Genomic DNA, 17454 nt, shown 5'->3' on the forward strand with positions numbered 1-17454 from the left:
ATAGTGTGTAGTACAGTATGTAGTATAGCAGTTTGTATAGTATGTAGCACAGTAGGTAGTATAGTATAGCAGGAAATATAGTACGTAGTACAGTAGATAGTGTAGTATAGTAGGTAGCACAGTAGGTAGTATAGTAGGTAGTACAGCATGCGGTATAGTAGGTAGTACAGTATGTAGTACAGCAGGTAGTATAGCAGGTAGTATAGTAGAGTAGATGGTATGGATTTTTTTAACCTTTATTTTACTAGGCAAGTCAGTTAAGAACAAATTCTTATTTTCAATGACGGCCTAGGAACAGTGGGTTGTTCTGTTCAGGGGCAGAACGACAGATTTTGTACCTTGTCAGCTCGGGGATTTGAACTTGCAACCTTTCAGTTACTAGTCCAATGCTCTAACCACTAGGCTACCCTGCCGTATAGTAGGTGGTATAGGGATCAGTATAGTAGGTAGTACAGTCGGGCTCCTGAGTGGCGCAGGGGTCTAAAAGCAAGTGGTGTCACTACAATTCCTGGTTCGTATCCAGGCTGTATCACATCCAGATGTGATTTGGAGTCCCATAGGGCGGCGCACAAATGGCTCAGCAACGTCTTGGTTTGGCCAGGGTGGGCCGTCATTGTAAATAAGAAATTGGTCTTAACTGACTTGCCTAGTTATATTAAGGTTGCATTTATAGTAGGTCGTCCACCACTAAACAAGAACAAGTTGACAGAGTCAAGTCATCAGAAATATCAACTTTGTAACTGTATTTATGTTTTATTTCTCTCTCTCTTATTTTCCAGTTAATCACGAGAAGCCGTCCAGCAGAAAGCACATCAGTCCATCCACCGACTCTGGCGCCGAGCCCAGGAAAGACAGCCTGCCTAAGGCTATGGGCAACAGCATCACAGAGAGCGGACTCCTTCTGGAGGTAAGCAGACAAAAATGCAGCCAGATCGTTCAAGATAACACTTCGAAATCGGACGTCTGTCCGTGTCCTGAGGACGTCAGGAAATATCTTAAAAACGCGGCCACTAGGAGGGCAACAGTGAGAACTATTACCATCAAGTAGGTTTGAGTTTTGCTAAATTGTAGTGGACTACGGGGGGGGTGGCTCAGTTGGTAGAGATTAGTACTCATAACACCAGGGTTGTGGGTGCAATTCCCATGGGGGGGAGAACAAGCATGAAAATGTATGTATTCACTACTGTGAGCCACTCTGGATAAAAGCATCCACTAAATTGTATCTTTATTTAACTAGGCAAGTCAGTTAAGTACAAATTCTTATTTTCAATGACGGCCTACCGGGGAACAGTGGGTACGACAGATTTGTACCTTGTCAGCTCGGGGATTTGAACTTGCAACCTTCTGGTTACTAGTCCAACACTCTAACTGGTTATCCTGTAGCAGACCAATGAACCTCCACACTGGTTATCCTGTAGCAGACCAATGAACCTCCACACGGGTTATCCTGTAGCAGACCAATGAACCTCCACACGGGTTATCCTGTAGCAGACCAATGAACCTCCACTCTGGTTATCCTGTAGCAGACCAATGAACCTCTTCACGGGTTATCCTGTAGCAGACCAATGAACCTCCTCACTGGTTATCCTGTAGCAGACCAATGAACCTCCACACTGGTTATCCTGTAGCAGACCAATGAACCTCCACTCTGGTTATCCCATAGCAGACTCTGGGGGGCTTTTGGGATGAGGGGCAGGGAAGAGGGTAGGGGAGGGCTGTTGCCCCCTGTACCCTGAGCCCTAATGGCCACTGGAGCTATCTAATATCGCTTGATGGAGGTGGGGATGGTGGACAGGGAGATCAGTGAAGTTTAGCGTCAGTAGTTTTCATTATGGGGTATTGTGATGTCATTATGGGGTATTGTGATGTCATTATGGGGTATTGTGATGTCATTATGGGGTATTGTGTGTAGATTGATGAGGATTTTATTTTATTTTATCCATTTTATACAATATGGCTGTAACGTAACAACATGTGGGATAAGTCAACGTGTCTGAATACATTCCGAATATATCGTAGACTGACCCGGTGAAAGCTATGATCCCTTGTTGTTGTCACTTGTTAAATCCACTTCAATCAGTATAGATCAGGGGTCTCTAACTTTTTTTTTAAAGCATGAGAGCTACTTAAAAATAATTAAACATGTTGTGAGCTACACATTTTCTTCTTGCTTTCAAATAGTCTCATTCTTCTATTTCCCCTACAACTCTTCCCAGGTCCTTAGTGTACAAGAGAAAGTATCACACTGTTTTTTGTCAATATACCTGGTAAAATAATGGTTCATGAACAACTGTAAGGGGCCATATAAAATCTGTCATTTATTTCTCAGATTATGTTTTATATTTTTCCAAATGTGTTTTCATTTTTCCTAGTTAGATGTTTTTAGTTTTTTACTCTTAAAATTACATTTGTTCATAGGGAAACAACGATGTTGGTTGTTCTGAGTCCATTTAAATCACATCAGAAGACACTTTTTTTTAGGTCTGGAAGAAAACTAACACTTTTAGATTTTTGAATGTTATTCCCCTTTAATCTAGTGAGTGAGGAATGTGCCGATCTAGCGAGGGTTCTGTACTGCTGCTGCTAATTTTTCATGATATACTTCCTCGTTATATACTTCCTCGTGATATACTTCCTCGTGATATACTTCCTCGTGATATACTTCCTCGTGATATACTTCCTCGTGATATACTTCCTTGTGATATACTTCCTCATGATATACTCATTCATGATAGACTTCTGTTAACATGAGAAGGTTTTGGGGAAAGAAAGTATTTCTGTCAATCCACAAAACGGTTATCACATCAACTGGCTACACACAAAGTTATAGACGAGCGCGCTCATCACACAGACAATATAAATAATTCTGGAAATTGAATTGGCAGATATTGTGTTGTGATTTTTAAGCCAATAGTGGCTAACCAGGGGGGGGTGAGATAATGTCAAGTTGCGCTGGGAGCTTGCGTTGTCTGAGATTTGTTTATGACAGTTTGCGATGGAACACGTTAAAATTGCATGTACGTACAGAATTGTTTGGCTGGTAGCTGTTGGAGACCCCTGGTGTAGATGAGGGGGATGAGACAGGTTAAAGAAGCATTTTGATTGATTGTGTATGTGTAACCATTCAGAGGGTGAATTGGCAAGTTAATAGAGTTAAGTGTCAAGAAATGCAACATTGCTGGGTTTTTCACGTTCAACAGTTTCCTGTGTGTATCAAGAATGGTCCACCACCCAAAAGACATCCAGCCAACTTGACACAACTGTGGGAAGGAAGCATTAGAGTCAACATGGGCCATCATCCCTGTGGAACGCTTTCGTCACCTTGTAGAGTCTATGACCTGAAGAATTGAGGATGTTCTGAAGACAAAAGGGGGTGCAGCCCAATATTAGGAAGGTGTTCCTTATGTTTGGTACTGTACATTCACCTCCAGAGAAGAACTCAATGAGGTTAAGGTACATTTTCTATTTATTTAACTAGGCAAGTCAGTTAAGAACGAATTCTTATTTTTGAATGACAGCCTAGGAACAGTGGGTTAACTGCCTTGTTCAGAGGCAGAACAACTGTTTTTTTTTACTTTGTCAGCTCGTGGATTTGATCTTGCAACCTTCTGGTTACTCGTCCAACGCTCTAACCACTAGGCTACCTGCCACCCCAAGGCTAAGGTTAAGGTTAATGTGTCCGGCTGGCACAACACAGGCCATAAACAAGGAGTTTATTGGCAATAATATGTCACCTCTTGTTGCATGACTTGAAAAATGACTCGCTTCGCGGTGTTAGCCGTTGCTGTGGCAACGGGCTCCACTGGGGCAGCGAAAGAATGCCAGTGAGTTTCCCCTCTCGCTCTCTCTCTCTCTCTCTCTCTCTCTCTCTCTCTCTCTCCCCGACGGCTGCCACAGATGACTCTGAATACCAGGAACAGCTCTTTTTCACTGTGCCGTGACCCTGGCTTTCACGCTTTGATCTGGCGGTGACAATGTGAGCAGGAAAACAAGCAAATGTGTGTGAAGTTAAACAAAGACATGTCGCCCCCCCCCCCAGTCTCTCTCTCCATCAGCGCTCTGCCTTTTCCAAATGTAATGAGAGTATGTTTTGTAATGTGTTCATATATAGGAGCCATGAGAGTATTTGGACTTTGAATTTGAAATGTTTTCTAGTCCAGGCCAGTAGCAAGTTTCCATGATCTAATGCTGTTGGAATTCCATGAACCTCTCTCTTTGTCTCTCTCTGTCTCTCTCTCTGTCTCTCTCTGTCTCTCTGTCTCTCTGTCTCTCTCTCTGTCTCTCTCTGTCTCTCTCTGTCTCTCTCTCTCTCTCTCTCTGTCTCTCTGTCACTCTCTTTCTCTCTCTGTCTCTCTCTCTCTCTCTCTCTCTCTCTCTCTCTCTTCTCTCTCTCTCTCTCTCTCTCTCTCTCTCTCTCTCTTTCTCTCTCTCCACATGAAAGGGATTCTGGCGTCTGGTTTAGAGATATGATATCAGAGGACTTGGCTGGAGTACTGAATCATGAAGACAAGTGACAGCTATGTCTATGAACCATCTGTGTGTAATGTATTGTAAAGAGTTATGAGCTGTTATAAATGCTTATAGCGAGTCTTATTAACACACCGGTGAACTACATAAAGGCTCTATGAATGTGTCAAGGGATGAAGGGACCTAACGTGTGCCAGGAAAACATTCCCCACACCAGGACACCACCTCTCACTGCCTGTACCGTTGACACCTGGCAGGATGGTTCCACGGACTCATACGGCTTACACCTAATCCTGACTCGCCCATCAGCATGACGCAACAGGAACCCGGGATTTATCTAGTGTTGGTGATGGCGTTGCCCACTGGAGCCGCTTCTACTTGTTTTTAGCTGATAGGAACCCGGTGTGTTCGTCTGCTGCAATAGCCCATCCGTGACAAGGACCGACCAGTTGTGCGTTCTGAGATGCCGTTCTGCACACCGTTGTTGTACTGCACCGTTATTTTAGCTGTTTGTGGCTCACCTGTTAGTTCGCACGACTCTTGCCGTTCTCCTTCGACCTTCATCAACGAGTTGTTTTCTCACACTTTTTGTTAGTCGCACCGTTCTTGGTAAACCCTAGACCCGTTCTTGGTAAACCCTAGACCCGTTCTTGGTAAACCCTAGACCCGTTCTTGGTAAACCCTAGACCCGTTCTTGGTAAACCCTAGACCCGTTCTTGGTAAACCCTAGACCCGTTCTTGGTAAAACCCTAGACCCGTTCTTGGTAAACCCTAGACCCGTTCTTGGTAAAACCCTAGACCCGTTCTTGGTAAACCCTAGACCCGTTCTTGGTAAACCCTAGACCCGTTCTTGGTAAAACCCTAGACCCGTTCTTGGTAAACCCTAGACCCGTTCTTGGTAAAACCCTAGACCCGTTCTTGGTAAAACCCTAGACCCGTTCTTGGTAAACCCTAGACCCGTTCTTGGTAAACACTAGACCCGTTCTTGGTAAACCCTAGACCCGTTCTTGGTAAACCCTAGACCCGTTCTTGGTAAACCCTAGACCCGTTCTTGGTAAACCCTAGACCCGTTCTTGGTAAAACCCTAGACCCGTTCTTGGTAAACCCTAGACCCGTTCTTGGTAAAACCCTAGACCCGTTCTTGGTAAACCCTAGACCCGTTCTTGGTAAAACCCTAGACCCGTTCTTGGTAAACCCTAGACCCGTTCTTGGTAAACCCTAGACCCGTTCTTGGTAAAACCCTAGACCCGTTCTTGGTAAACCCTAGACCCGTTCTTGGTAAAACCCTAGACCCGTTCTTGGTAAAACCCTAGACCCGTTCTTGGTAAACCCTAGACCCGTTCTTGGTAAACACTAGACCCGTTCTTGGTAAACCCTAGACCCGTTCTTGGTAAACCCTAGACCCGTTCTTGGTAAACCCTAGACCCGTTCTTGGTAAACCCTAGACCCGTTCTTGGTAAAACCCTAGACCCGTTCTTGGTAAACCCTAGACCCGTTCTTGGTAAACCCTAGACCCGTTCTTGGTAAAACCCTAGACCCGTTCTTGGTAAACCCTAGACCCGTTCTTGGTAAAACCCTAGACCCGTTCTTGGTAAAACCCTAGACCCGTTCTTGGTAAACCCTAGACCCGTTCTTGGTAAACACTAGACCCGTTCTTGGTAAACCCTAGACCCGTTCTTGGTAAACCCTAGACCCGTTCTTGGTAAACCCTAGACCCGTTCTTGGTAAACCCTAGACCCTTTCGTGCGTGAAAAGCCTAGGAGGCCTGCCGTTTCTGAGATACTAGAAGCGGCGCTGCCTGGCACTGACCATCATACCACGCTCAAAGTCACATGGGTCTCTCGTTTTACCCATTCCAACGTTCAATGCAACAGTAACTGAATGTCTTGATGCCTGTCTGCCTGCTTTATAGAGCAAGCCAAGCCACGTCACGTGTCTGTTGGAGCGATCCATTTTCGTGAACAGGATGGTGTACCTCATATTTGAATGATTTTTGATGAACTGGTATTTATTCAGGGTAGACCAGGGTCTCATTCCCAATGGTGCCCTGTGTAAATATACTGGCCACTGAGTGTATATCTTCCTTGTGAATACTTCAAAAGTTTTCCTGCTTACTACAAGACATTTACTAATGTATATACACCATTTCCTCAACTACAAGACATGCACTAATGTATATACACCCTTTCCTGTACTACAAAACATTTACTAATATATAAACACCATTTCCTGTACTACAAGATATTTACTAATATATAAACACAATTTCCTGTACTACAAGATATTTACTAATATATAAACACAATTTCCTGTACTACAAGATATTTACTAATATATAAACACAATTTCCTGTACTACAATATATTTACTAATATATAAACACAATTTCCTGTACTACAAGATATTTACTAATATATAAACACAATTTCCTGTACTACAAGATATTTACTAATATATAAACACAATTTCCTGTACTACAATATATTTACTAATATATAAACACAATTTCCTGTACTACAAGATATTTACTAATATATAAACACAATTTCCTGTACTACAAGATATTTACTAATATATAAACACAATTTCCTGTACTACAAGATATTTACTAATATATAAACACAATTTCCTGTACTACAAGATATTTACTAATATATAAACACAATTTCTTGTACAACAAGATATTTACTAATATATATACACCATTTCCTGTACTACAAGATATTTACTAATCATGCACACCATGTCCTATATCCGCTATGCATTACAGAACAGTAATAGATATTCATAGAGTAGCTTGTCACGCACAGGCCTGCTGTTTTTTGCTGAGCAGTGCTTGGTGACAGCATCGCTGGTCGCTGGGGGAGTGAAAGTGCATTTACTGGGCCAGATCAGCAGTCTCACAGTTCCAGGAGTGTGCCGTTTAAACCTGTCAAGCACTGTCTTCATCCACACCACACCACTACACACACACACACACACACACACCACTACACACACACACACACACACACACACACACACACACACACACACACACACACACACACACACACACACACACACACACCACACACACACACACACCACTACACACACACACACACACACACACACCACTACACACACACCACTACACACACACCACTACACACACCACTACACACACACACACACACACACACACACACACACACACACACACACACACACACACACACACCACTACACACACACCACTACACACACCACTACACACACACACACACACACACACACACACACACACACACACACACACACACACACACACACACACACACACACACACACACACACACACACACACACACACACACACACACACCACTACACACACACCACTACACACACACCACTACACACACCACTACACACACACACACACACACACACACACACACACACCACTACACACACACACACACACACACATACTAGGGAGGTGAAGGCACGAGGCAAGGAGTACTAGGGAGGTGAAGGCACGAGGCAAGGAGTACTAGGGAGGTGAAGGCACGGTAATGGGGATGAAAGAAGTTGACAAAGAACAGAAGCCTGTTGAAGTCTGAGGCGTGCTATGTTGGTTGGAGGTTGAGGAAAGGGATGGAGCCTGAGAAACAGAAGTCCCAGTGGCTGTCTATGTTGTGTTAAAACAGAAGCCCATTGGCTGTCTATGTTGTATTAAAACAGAAGCCCATTGGCTGTCTATGTTGTATTAAAACAGAAGCCCAGTGGCTGTCTATGTTGTGTTGTACCTCTCTCTGTATGAGAGGAATGAACACCTGTTAGTTCGCACGACTCTTGCCGTTCTCCTTCGACCTTCATCAACGAGTTGTTTTCTCACACTTTTTGTTAGTCGCACCGTTCTTGGTAAACCCTAGACCCGTTCTTGGTAAACCCTAGACCCGTTCTTGGTAAACCCTAGACCCGTTCTTGGTAAACCCTAGACCCGTTCTTGGTAAACCCTAGACCCGTTCTTGGTAAACCCTAGACCCGTTCTTGGTAAACCCTAGACCCGTTCTTGGTAAAACCCTAGACCCGTTCTTGGTAAACCCTAGACCCGTTCTTGGTAAAACCCTAGACCCGTTCTTGGTAAACCCTAGACCCGTTCTTGGTAAAACCCTAGACCCGTTCTTGGTAAAACCCTAGACCCGTTCTTGGTAAACCCTAGACCCGTTCTTGGTAAACACTAGACCCGTTCTTGGTAAACCCTAGACCCGTTCTTGGTAAACCCTAGACCCGTTCTTGGTAAACCCTAGACCCGTTCTTGGTAAACCCTAGACCCTTTCGTGCGTGAAAAGCCTAGGAGGCCTGCCGTTTCTGAGATACTAGAAGCGGCGCTGCCTGGCACTGACCATCATACCACGCTCAAAGTCACATGGGTCTCTCGTTTAACCCATTCCAACGTTCAATGCAACAGTAACTGAATGTCTTGATGCCTGTCTGCCTGCTTTATAGAGCAAGCCAAGCCACGTCACGTGTCTGTTGGAGCGATCCATTTTCGTGAACAGGATGGTGTACCTCATATTTGAATGATTTTTGATGAACTGGTATTTATTCAGGGTAGACCAGGGTCTCATTCCCAATGGTGCCCTGTGTAAATATACTGGCCACTGAGTGTATATCTTCCTTGTGAATACTTCAAAAGTTTTCCTGCTTACTACAAAACATTTACTAATATATAAACACCATTTCCTGTACTACAAGATATTTACTAATATATAAACACAATTTCCTGTACTACAAGATATTTACTAATATATAAACACAATTTCCTGTACTACAAGATATTTACTAATATATAAACACAATTTCCTGTACTACAATATATTTACTAATATATAAACACAATTTCCTGTACTACAAGATATTTACTAATATATAAACACAATTTCCTGTACTACAAGATATTTACTAATATATAAACACAATTTCCTGTACTACAATATATTTACTAATATATAAACACAATTTCCTGTACTACAAGATATTTACTAATATATAAACACAATTTCCTGTACTACAAGATATTTACTAATATATAAACACAATTTCCTGTACTACAAGATATTTACTAATATATAAACACAATTTCCTGTACTACAAGATATTTACTAATATATAAACACAATTTCTTGTACTACAAGATATTTACTAATATATATACACCATTTCCTGTACTACAAGATATTTACTAATCATGCACACCATGTCCTATATCCGCTATGCATTACAGAACAGTAATAGATATTCATAGAGTAGCTTGTCACGCACAGGCCTGCTGTTTTTTGCTGAGCAGTGCTTGGTGACAGCATCGCTGGTCGCTGGGGGAGTGGAAGTGCATTTACTGGGCCAGATCAGCAGTCTCACAGTTCCAGGAGTGTGCCGTTTAAACCTGTCAAGCACTGTCTTCATCCACACCACACCACTACACACACACACACACACACACACACACACACCACTACACACACACACACACACACACACACACACACACACACACACACACACACACACACACCACACACACACACACACCACTACACACACACACACACACACACACACCACTACACACACACCACTACACACACCACTACACACACACACACACACACACACACACACACACACACACACACACACACACACACACACACACACACACACACACACACACACACACACACACACACACACACACACACCACACACACACACACACCACTACACACACACACACACACACACCACACACACACACACACCACTACACACACACACACACACCACACACACACACACACACACACCACACACACACGTCTGCAGGCAGTACCTGCATTAGTACATTAGCAGTGAGCGTAGATTAAATGGCATGCCAGTGAAGTGATCTCACCCTGTAAGGATCTGTCACAGAGCAGTGAGAGATAGCTTCCATCACCTTAGATTTACCACGGTAGATCTCCTCAGTGTCTCCCTGGAATCTGTGAGCAGGTTCTTTGTTCTCGTTTTCCTGTGGAGGATCAGTAGTCAATTGAATTGAAAAAAAAATAACGTTTTTTAATAAAATAAAATAAAATGTTGGTAATATTTTGAATGTTTTTGTTTTGTTTTGTTTATTGTGGTTTTAAACGTCTTTATCTACACACAAAATCAAATACAAATGTTGCTCCGTGGAATTAGACCTTTCATTAAGCAACACTGAAATGTCAAGGGTGTTAGTTGTTCATGGTGGAAAATAGATTATTTCAGAGTAGTATTTTTGTGGGGCTGCGGCCTCGTTCCATGAACCTTTCCTGTACTGTTGTTGGAGTCACATGTCGTCATCCAGACGTTTCCTTCTAAATGAGGTCGTCGACGCGTAGCTCTCCTGCAAGGCATCACAACTCGTTCACTAATATAATGGGACGACCGTTTTGAGAATGCACCACACAGCCCTGGAGTTTGCTTTTCAATAAAACGGTTAAAAATGCCCGTCACTCACAGACAAGGAGTACTAGGGAGGTGAAGGCACGAGGCAAGGAGTACTAGGGAGGTGAAGGCACGGTAATGGGGATGAAAGAAGTTGACAAAGAACAGAAGCCTGTTGAAGTCTGAGGCGTGCTATGTTGGTTGGAGGTTGAGGAAAGGGATGGAGCCTGAGAAACAGAAGTCCCAGTGGCTGTCTATGTTGTGTTAAAACAGAAGCCCATTGGCTGTCTATGTTGTATTAAAACAGAAGCCCATTGGCTGTCTATGTTGTATTAAAACAGAAGCCCATTGGCTGTCTATGTTGTATTAAAACAGAAGCCCAGTGGCTGTCTATGTTGTGTTGTACCTCTCTCTGTATGAGAGGAATGATTGGCAGTGTAGGAGAGAGCAGGGAGCAAAAGGGCTTGTACTTGGGTGGCCACCGAGGGACAACAAAACATTGACATTTAACAGACTCTCTTATCCAGAGCAACTTGCAGTATTGAGGATATACATTTTAATACTGGTCCCTCTCGGGAATCGAACCCACAACCCTGGCGTTGCAAACTCCATGCTCTACTAACCTATCTACACGGGACAGCTCAGGCAACTGACAGCTACCAGCTACCACACCAGACCAGTTCAGACCACCCTTTATCCATCATGGACTATATACAGTACATGCGCACACACACACACACACACACACACACACACCACACACACGCACGCACGCACGCACGCACGCACGCACGCACCCACACACACACACAACCATTGAAACCTAGATCAACACACACCCAAACAGCAATTGGAGCTGTCCCAGTGCTAGCCAGGAGTAGAGCAGTCCCAGTACTAGACAGGAGTAGAGCAGTCCCAGTACTAGACAGGAGTAGAGCAGTCCCAGTACTAGCCAGGAGTAGAGCAGTCCCAGTACTAGACAGGAGTAGAGCAGTCCCAGTACTAGCCAGGAGTAGAGCAGTCCCAGTACTAGCCAGGAGTAGAGCAGTCCCAGTACTAGCCAGGAGTAGAGCAGTCCCAGTACTAGCCAGGAGAAGAGCAGTCCCAGTACTAGACAGGAGTAGAGCAGTCCCAGTACTAGACAGGAGTAGAGCAGTCCCAGTACTAGACAGGAGTAGAACAGTCCCAGTACTAGACAGGAGTAGAGCAGTCCCAGTACTAGACAGGAGTAGAGCAGTCCCAGTACTAGACAGGAGTAGAACAGTCCCAGTACTAGACAGGAGTAGAGCAGTCCCAGTACTAGCCAGGAGTAGAGCAGTCCCAGTGGTAGCCAGGAGTAGAGCAGTCCCAGTACTAGACAGGAGTAGAGCAGTCCCAGTACTAGACAGGAGTAGAACAGTCCCAGTACTAGACAGGAGTAGAGCAGTCCCAGTACTAGACAGGAGTAGAGCAGTCCCAGTACAAGGCAGGAGTAGAGCAGTCCCAGTGGTAGCCAGGAGTAGAGCAGTCCCAGTACAAGGCAGGAGTAGAGCAGTGTAGCAGCCAGAGCTGACCTGGTGTTGCTCACAGTAAACTGGAGGTGACAGGGTCTGGCAGGAGCACAGCACCAGTCACGCGATCGCCGGGGATCACCAAGTACAAACACTGGAAGTTCATCAATTACAGTTTGGGGAACCTTTTCCTCTGCTAAACCTTCCTTACCTCTTTCTCTTTCTCCTCTCTCTCCTTCTCTCTCCTCTCTCTCTCTCTCTCTCTCTCTCTCTCTCTCTCCTTCTCTCTCCTCTCTCTTTCTCTCTCTCTCTCTTTCTCTCTCCTTTCTCTCTCTCTCTCTCTCTCTCTCTCTCTCTCTCTCTCTCTCTCTCCTCTCTCTCTCTCCTCTCTCTTTCTCGCTCTCTCCTCTTTCTCCCCCCTCTCCTCTCTCTCTCTCCCCTCTCTCCTCTCTCTCTCTCCCCGCTCTCTCTCCTCTCTCCTTCTCTCTCTCTCTCTCTCTCTCTCTCTCTCTCTCTCTCCCTCCCTCCTACCTCAGTTGTGGACATCCTGTGGACATCCTGTTCCTTGGAAGACACATATAATATGAGGAAATATTCACCCTCATATCTGTGATATTAAATTGCCATTAAGCCAAACAAGATAAACCAAGCTCCAAGAGCCAAGTGCCTCTTATTAGTATCGTGATTAATACAAACTGATGTTGGTCTCCTCTATTCCCCCCCTTCTAGTCCCTTACTGGCTTTGCGTTGGTGGTGAGCAGCGATGGAATGGTTTTCTTTTCCTCATCAAACATCGTTGACTATTTGGGCTTCCATCAGGTATGTCTCGTTATTATTATTATTATTATTATTATTATTATTATTATTATTATTATTATTATTAATTTAATGTTTATTTTTATTTTGACAAGTATGGTACTCCAGGGTATACAGATTAGATAACTGGTCTTAATTTAAAGGTATTTCTGCTGACATTTACAACAGTTGTCGAGCAGTGACTAAGGGTAACAGACAGGTTATTATGCCATGTAAAGTGGAGGGACTGTGTGTGTGTGTGTACTCTGCACATTGAGAGAGCCCCCCCCCCCCCCCCCCCCCCCCCATAGACAGTGGTGAGTTGAGACAGGGGTCACTACACCCAGTGTCAGCGTGGTAGAGACTGCTGTCCCAATGGCCAGGGCAATCAGACACCCAGATTAATATACAGTCACACCTGGTGACAATCTGGAGGTGTCAGTCGGAGACCTAGTGACCCCGAGACCTTCTGCATTGCTCCCGAGTGGTGCAACAGTCTAAGGCACTGCATCTCTAGTGCTAGAGGCGTCACCACAGACACCTTGGTTCGTATCCAGGCTGTATCACAACCCGGCTGTGATTGGGAGTGCCATAGGGTGGCGCACAATTGGCCCAGGTTTGGCCGGTGTAAGGCCCGTCATTGTAAATAGGAATTTGTTCTTAACTGACTTGCCTAGTTAAATAAAGGTGAGATAAAAATACAACGCGTGGAGGTGTCAGTCAAAGGCCACTGTCTCTTCACACCAGGTCACAGGGTTGGGGGCTCCTTCCGGGTAAGAAGGGAGTATGGACACACACTCACACGATAGATCACGCAGTATGAATCATCGTTCACCTGAACCATTCAATTCATAATTTTTATGACGTGTAGTCGGCTCAAAACAAACTTCAACTCATATGTACACACAGACACACAAAGTTGACTCTTCAAATCGCAGCTTACAACTGTTATCTGTTTGTCTGATGCAGTTGGGTGTGAAAAAGTGTCTGATGAAACAATGTGATGGTCTGGAGGTGATGGTCTAGGGGTGATGGTCCGGGGGTGATGGTCCGGGGGTGATGGTCTGGGGGTGATGGTCTGGGGGTGATGGTCTGGGGGTGATGGTCCGGGGGTGATGGTCCGGGGGTGATGGTCCGGGGGTGATGGTCTGGGGGGTGATGGTCTGGGGGGTGATGGTCTGGGGGGTGATGGTCTGGGGGTGATGGTCTGGGGGTGATGGTCTGGGGGTGATGGTCCGGGGGTGATGGTCCGGGGGTGATGGTCCGGGGGTGATGGTCTGGGGGGCTTTGGTGATGGTAAAGTGGGAGATTTGTACAGGGTAAAAGGGATCTTGAAGAAGGAAGGCTATCACTCCATTTTTTATGAGGTGGAGTCGAACACATTGTTAATCTTTTCTCATCATAATTAAGAAGCCATAGTGAAGACAGACAAACAGACACTAATATGCAACACGGGAGACAAAATGTAGGAGCGTTTCTAGGGACGACACCGGCGAGAAAACCCGCTGAAACGGTGCAGAGACAGTGTTGTTGCTTTGATCCTATTTGTTCCATTTGTAATTACGCATTTTGAAAATGAAAACTCGAGGATCCAGGGAAAACATCGCTATTCTGTTTTAGAGAGAACCTCACACAATAGACATCTGATCTGTCTGCCGCTGGGAGCTGTGTTGGCTCTTGCCATGTGCAAAAATCTTGTTAAAAAAAAAAAAGAACACTTGCATGTCTCCAATGTGGAAGTTATGGGGGGGGAGGTTGAATATTTCAGTTGGAATCTGTAATTTCCCTGACAGAAAGCACAGCTATTGCTGGTTAAGAGAGAGGCATTACACATTTGGGCTGGGTTGTAAAAAGGGCCTTGTTTTCAGGAGGGCTGGGCTGCTCTGCTTTTAGGGAGCTGGTGTCACGCAATGTTGGAACAAACAAGGCTTGCACTCTTTGGCCCCCCCTCCTCCCCGTGATTCGGTGACATTGGAGAGCCAAGAGCCACTGTAGGGGAATCAGTGGGGTCCGTTCTGTGGCCTTGAGGAATTCAGCAGCAACACAAATACAAATAAAAAACATATGGGCAACAACAACCAGCTGCTCTTTACTGAATCTTTCAGTAAATATGTCACTGTTTTTTTTAAGAGCTGTTTGAGGATATTGCTCTGAATACCCAATTTAACTCAAGTTGTGTGAAGTCATTCACTGCAATATGTTACACTTCAGACAGTCACATTCTTAAAAAAAAAAGAAAAGTGAAATGTATTTCTTTCAAAGTTATTCCAGATACAAAATGACCTAAACACGATTTTATCCAGCTTTGAAAGTCATACAAAATCACACCATTAGCAGCCTGTTAACCAGACCCATTACAGATATTTTTGGGTCTGCGTGTGAGACCGTCGGGCCGACCCAGTGAACCCGCGGCAGAGATTAAGTGGCGAGGGCACCACTGTTTGCCAACACAATAGGCCACGACCCTGAATCCCATCAATACTTCAAGCAGAGGGCGATCTGGTAATGAGCTCGTGGGGTTATAGGTTATAGGTTCTGGGGGGGGGGCCTCGTTGCCTTATTGTCTCTGTCTCTCTCTCTCTCCCCTCATGCAGACGGATGTGATGCACCAAAACGTCTTTGATTATGTCCATGTGGACGACCGGCAAGAGTTCAGAAGACAGCTCCACTGGGCCATGAACCCCAGCCAGCACCACTTAGTCTCAGGAACTGGTGTGTATATAAGTACCAGCAACAGTACGGGGGGTTTAGCAGAGGGAGGCCCTCTGCCTAGTAACAGAGGGAGTGAGCGAGCAACGAGTACTGATTCATTAAACAGACTAGACTGCAACTGTTTATTCGTTTCGAAGAAAGAAAAAAAAGAAAGAGTCACCAAATGTTATTCTCTATTCACAACAACCAAGCAGACTCTGTGATTAATGGCCAAAGTATGAGTGGAAAGTCCCCACTAAAACTATGATGCCCTCTCCACGCCAGAGATGGTGTGTGTGTGTGTGAGATTTACTCTGCAATGTTCACTTGTGCGTATTTTTTAGGTCTTGTCTACTGTACAAAACTAGAAATCTGCATATTGTAGTGAATATTTGTATTTTACTATACAGATGAAGACTTGGTGGTGAGCAGCCTGTTTCATTCTCAGGAGACGGGGGAAGTCGCTCCTGAGTTCTCCTCCTTTCTCAACCGTTGTTTCATGTCTCGCGTGCGCTGCCTGCTGGACAGCACCTCGGGCTTCCTGGTGAGTCAGATGAACCCTGCCCAGAGACCCCAGCCAGCCACGATACTTCTAATGAGAGCTGACTGGGATTAACTTCCCCAGATGAAAAATATTTGCTGAAATTGTAGCTTGAGTGTAGGTATAAATAGAATGTGCCCCTATCCCGCACATAACAGGCCAAGGGATTTGGTGCTTGGACACAGATGTATTTGCCATTTAGAGCCGTTGGTCCACCTCCCATAGGTCTGACGATCCGTTTGGAGGTTTGGATATAACAGTGGAAATTGATGCGGCTTGAAGTTGGAAAGGTCAACAGAGTTCCTCCTGTCAAACCGTGTCAATAAGTGCATTTTCTTAATCCAAGTAAAGTGATACAGGATGGTCATAATGCTTCGTGACAGGGTCATGAGGTGTTTAGTCTGCAAGTTATTTCAAATAGGATGTGGGAGGAGAGATAGAGATAAAAAAAAAATGACTGTACAGAATTCAGTTTCCCGGTGTCACAACTATGGTCGTGCTGTTTATTCTCTAGGCTGTTGTGACTGAATGAAAACTTGGCTTTGTCTCAATCAAATACGTTATTTTTCCTCATTAATTAAAAGTGCTGAGATCGACAAGTTGTATGCCATAATTATTTTTTTTTAAAATTATTATTTCGCTACAAAGTATAAGCTTCTAAATGGCATCTAGCAAAAAATAACTTCTTGACATGACCACGTTCTTTAGTGTGCGCTAAAACACTCCACTTTGTAACCTCTGACCTCGTCTCCCTCTGACAGACCATGCAGATCCAGGGCCGACTCAAGTTCCTCCAAGGACAGAAGAGGAAGTGGGGCTCGGGGGCCCCGCTACCCCCCCAGCTGGCCCTGTTCTGTGTGGCCGTGCCCCTTCTGCTGCCCTCCATCACTGAGATGAAGATGAACAACATGATGATGAGGGGCAAGCACAAGAGTGGAGGGGGCATCATCTCTACACTAGAATATAGGTAAGGAGGGGGCATCATCACTACACTAGAACAGGAGACATCATCAT

The 17454-nt window shown here is 44.7% G+C and overlaps 1 protein-coding gene across 1 annotated transcript in view; it reads left to right on the forward strand.

Annotated features, from left to right (window-relative positions):
* Window positions 1-748: 748 nt before the first annotated feature.
* The window catches only part of LOC139396655 (aryl hydrocarbon receptor repressor-like), a 19464-nt gene continuing 2758 nt past the window's right edge, over window positions 749-17454 (forward strand). The window contains exons 1-5 of the mRNA XM_071143588.1: window positions 749-907; window positions 13143-13232; window positions 15803-15920; window positions 16310-16443; window positions 17202-17407. Of these exons, the coding sequence (XP_070999689.1) occupies window positions 749-907; window positions 13143-13232; window positions 15803-15920; window positions 16310-16443; window positions 17202-17407 (707 nt within the window). The remainder of the gene's footprint in view (window positions 908-13142; window positions 13233-15802; window positions 15921-16309; window positions 16444-17201; window positions 17408-17454) is intronic.

The sequence above is a fragment of the Oncorhynchus clarkii genome, unplaced genomic scaffold, assembly GCF_045791955.1.
Source record: "Oncorhynchus clarkii lewisi isolate Uvic-CL-2024 unplaced genomic scaffold, UVic_Ocla_1.0 unplaced_contig_3869_pilon_pilon, whole genome shotgun sequence".
Taxonomy (NCBI): domain Eukaryota; kingdom Metazoa; phylum Chordata; class Actinopteri; order Salmoniformes; family Salmonidae; genus Oncorhynchus; species Oncorhynchus clarkii.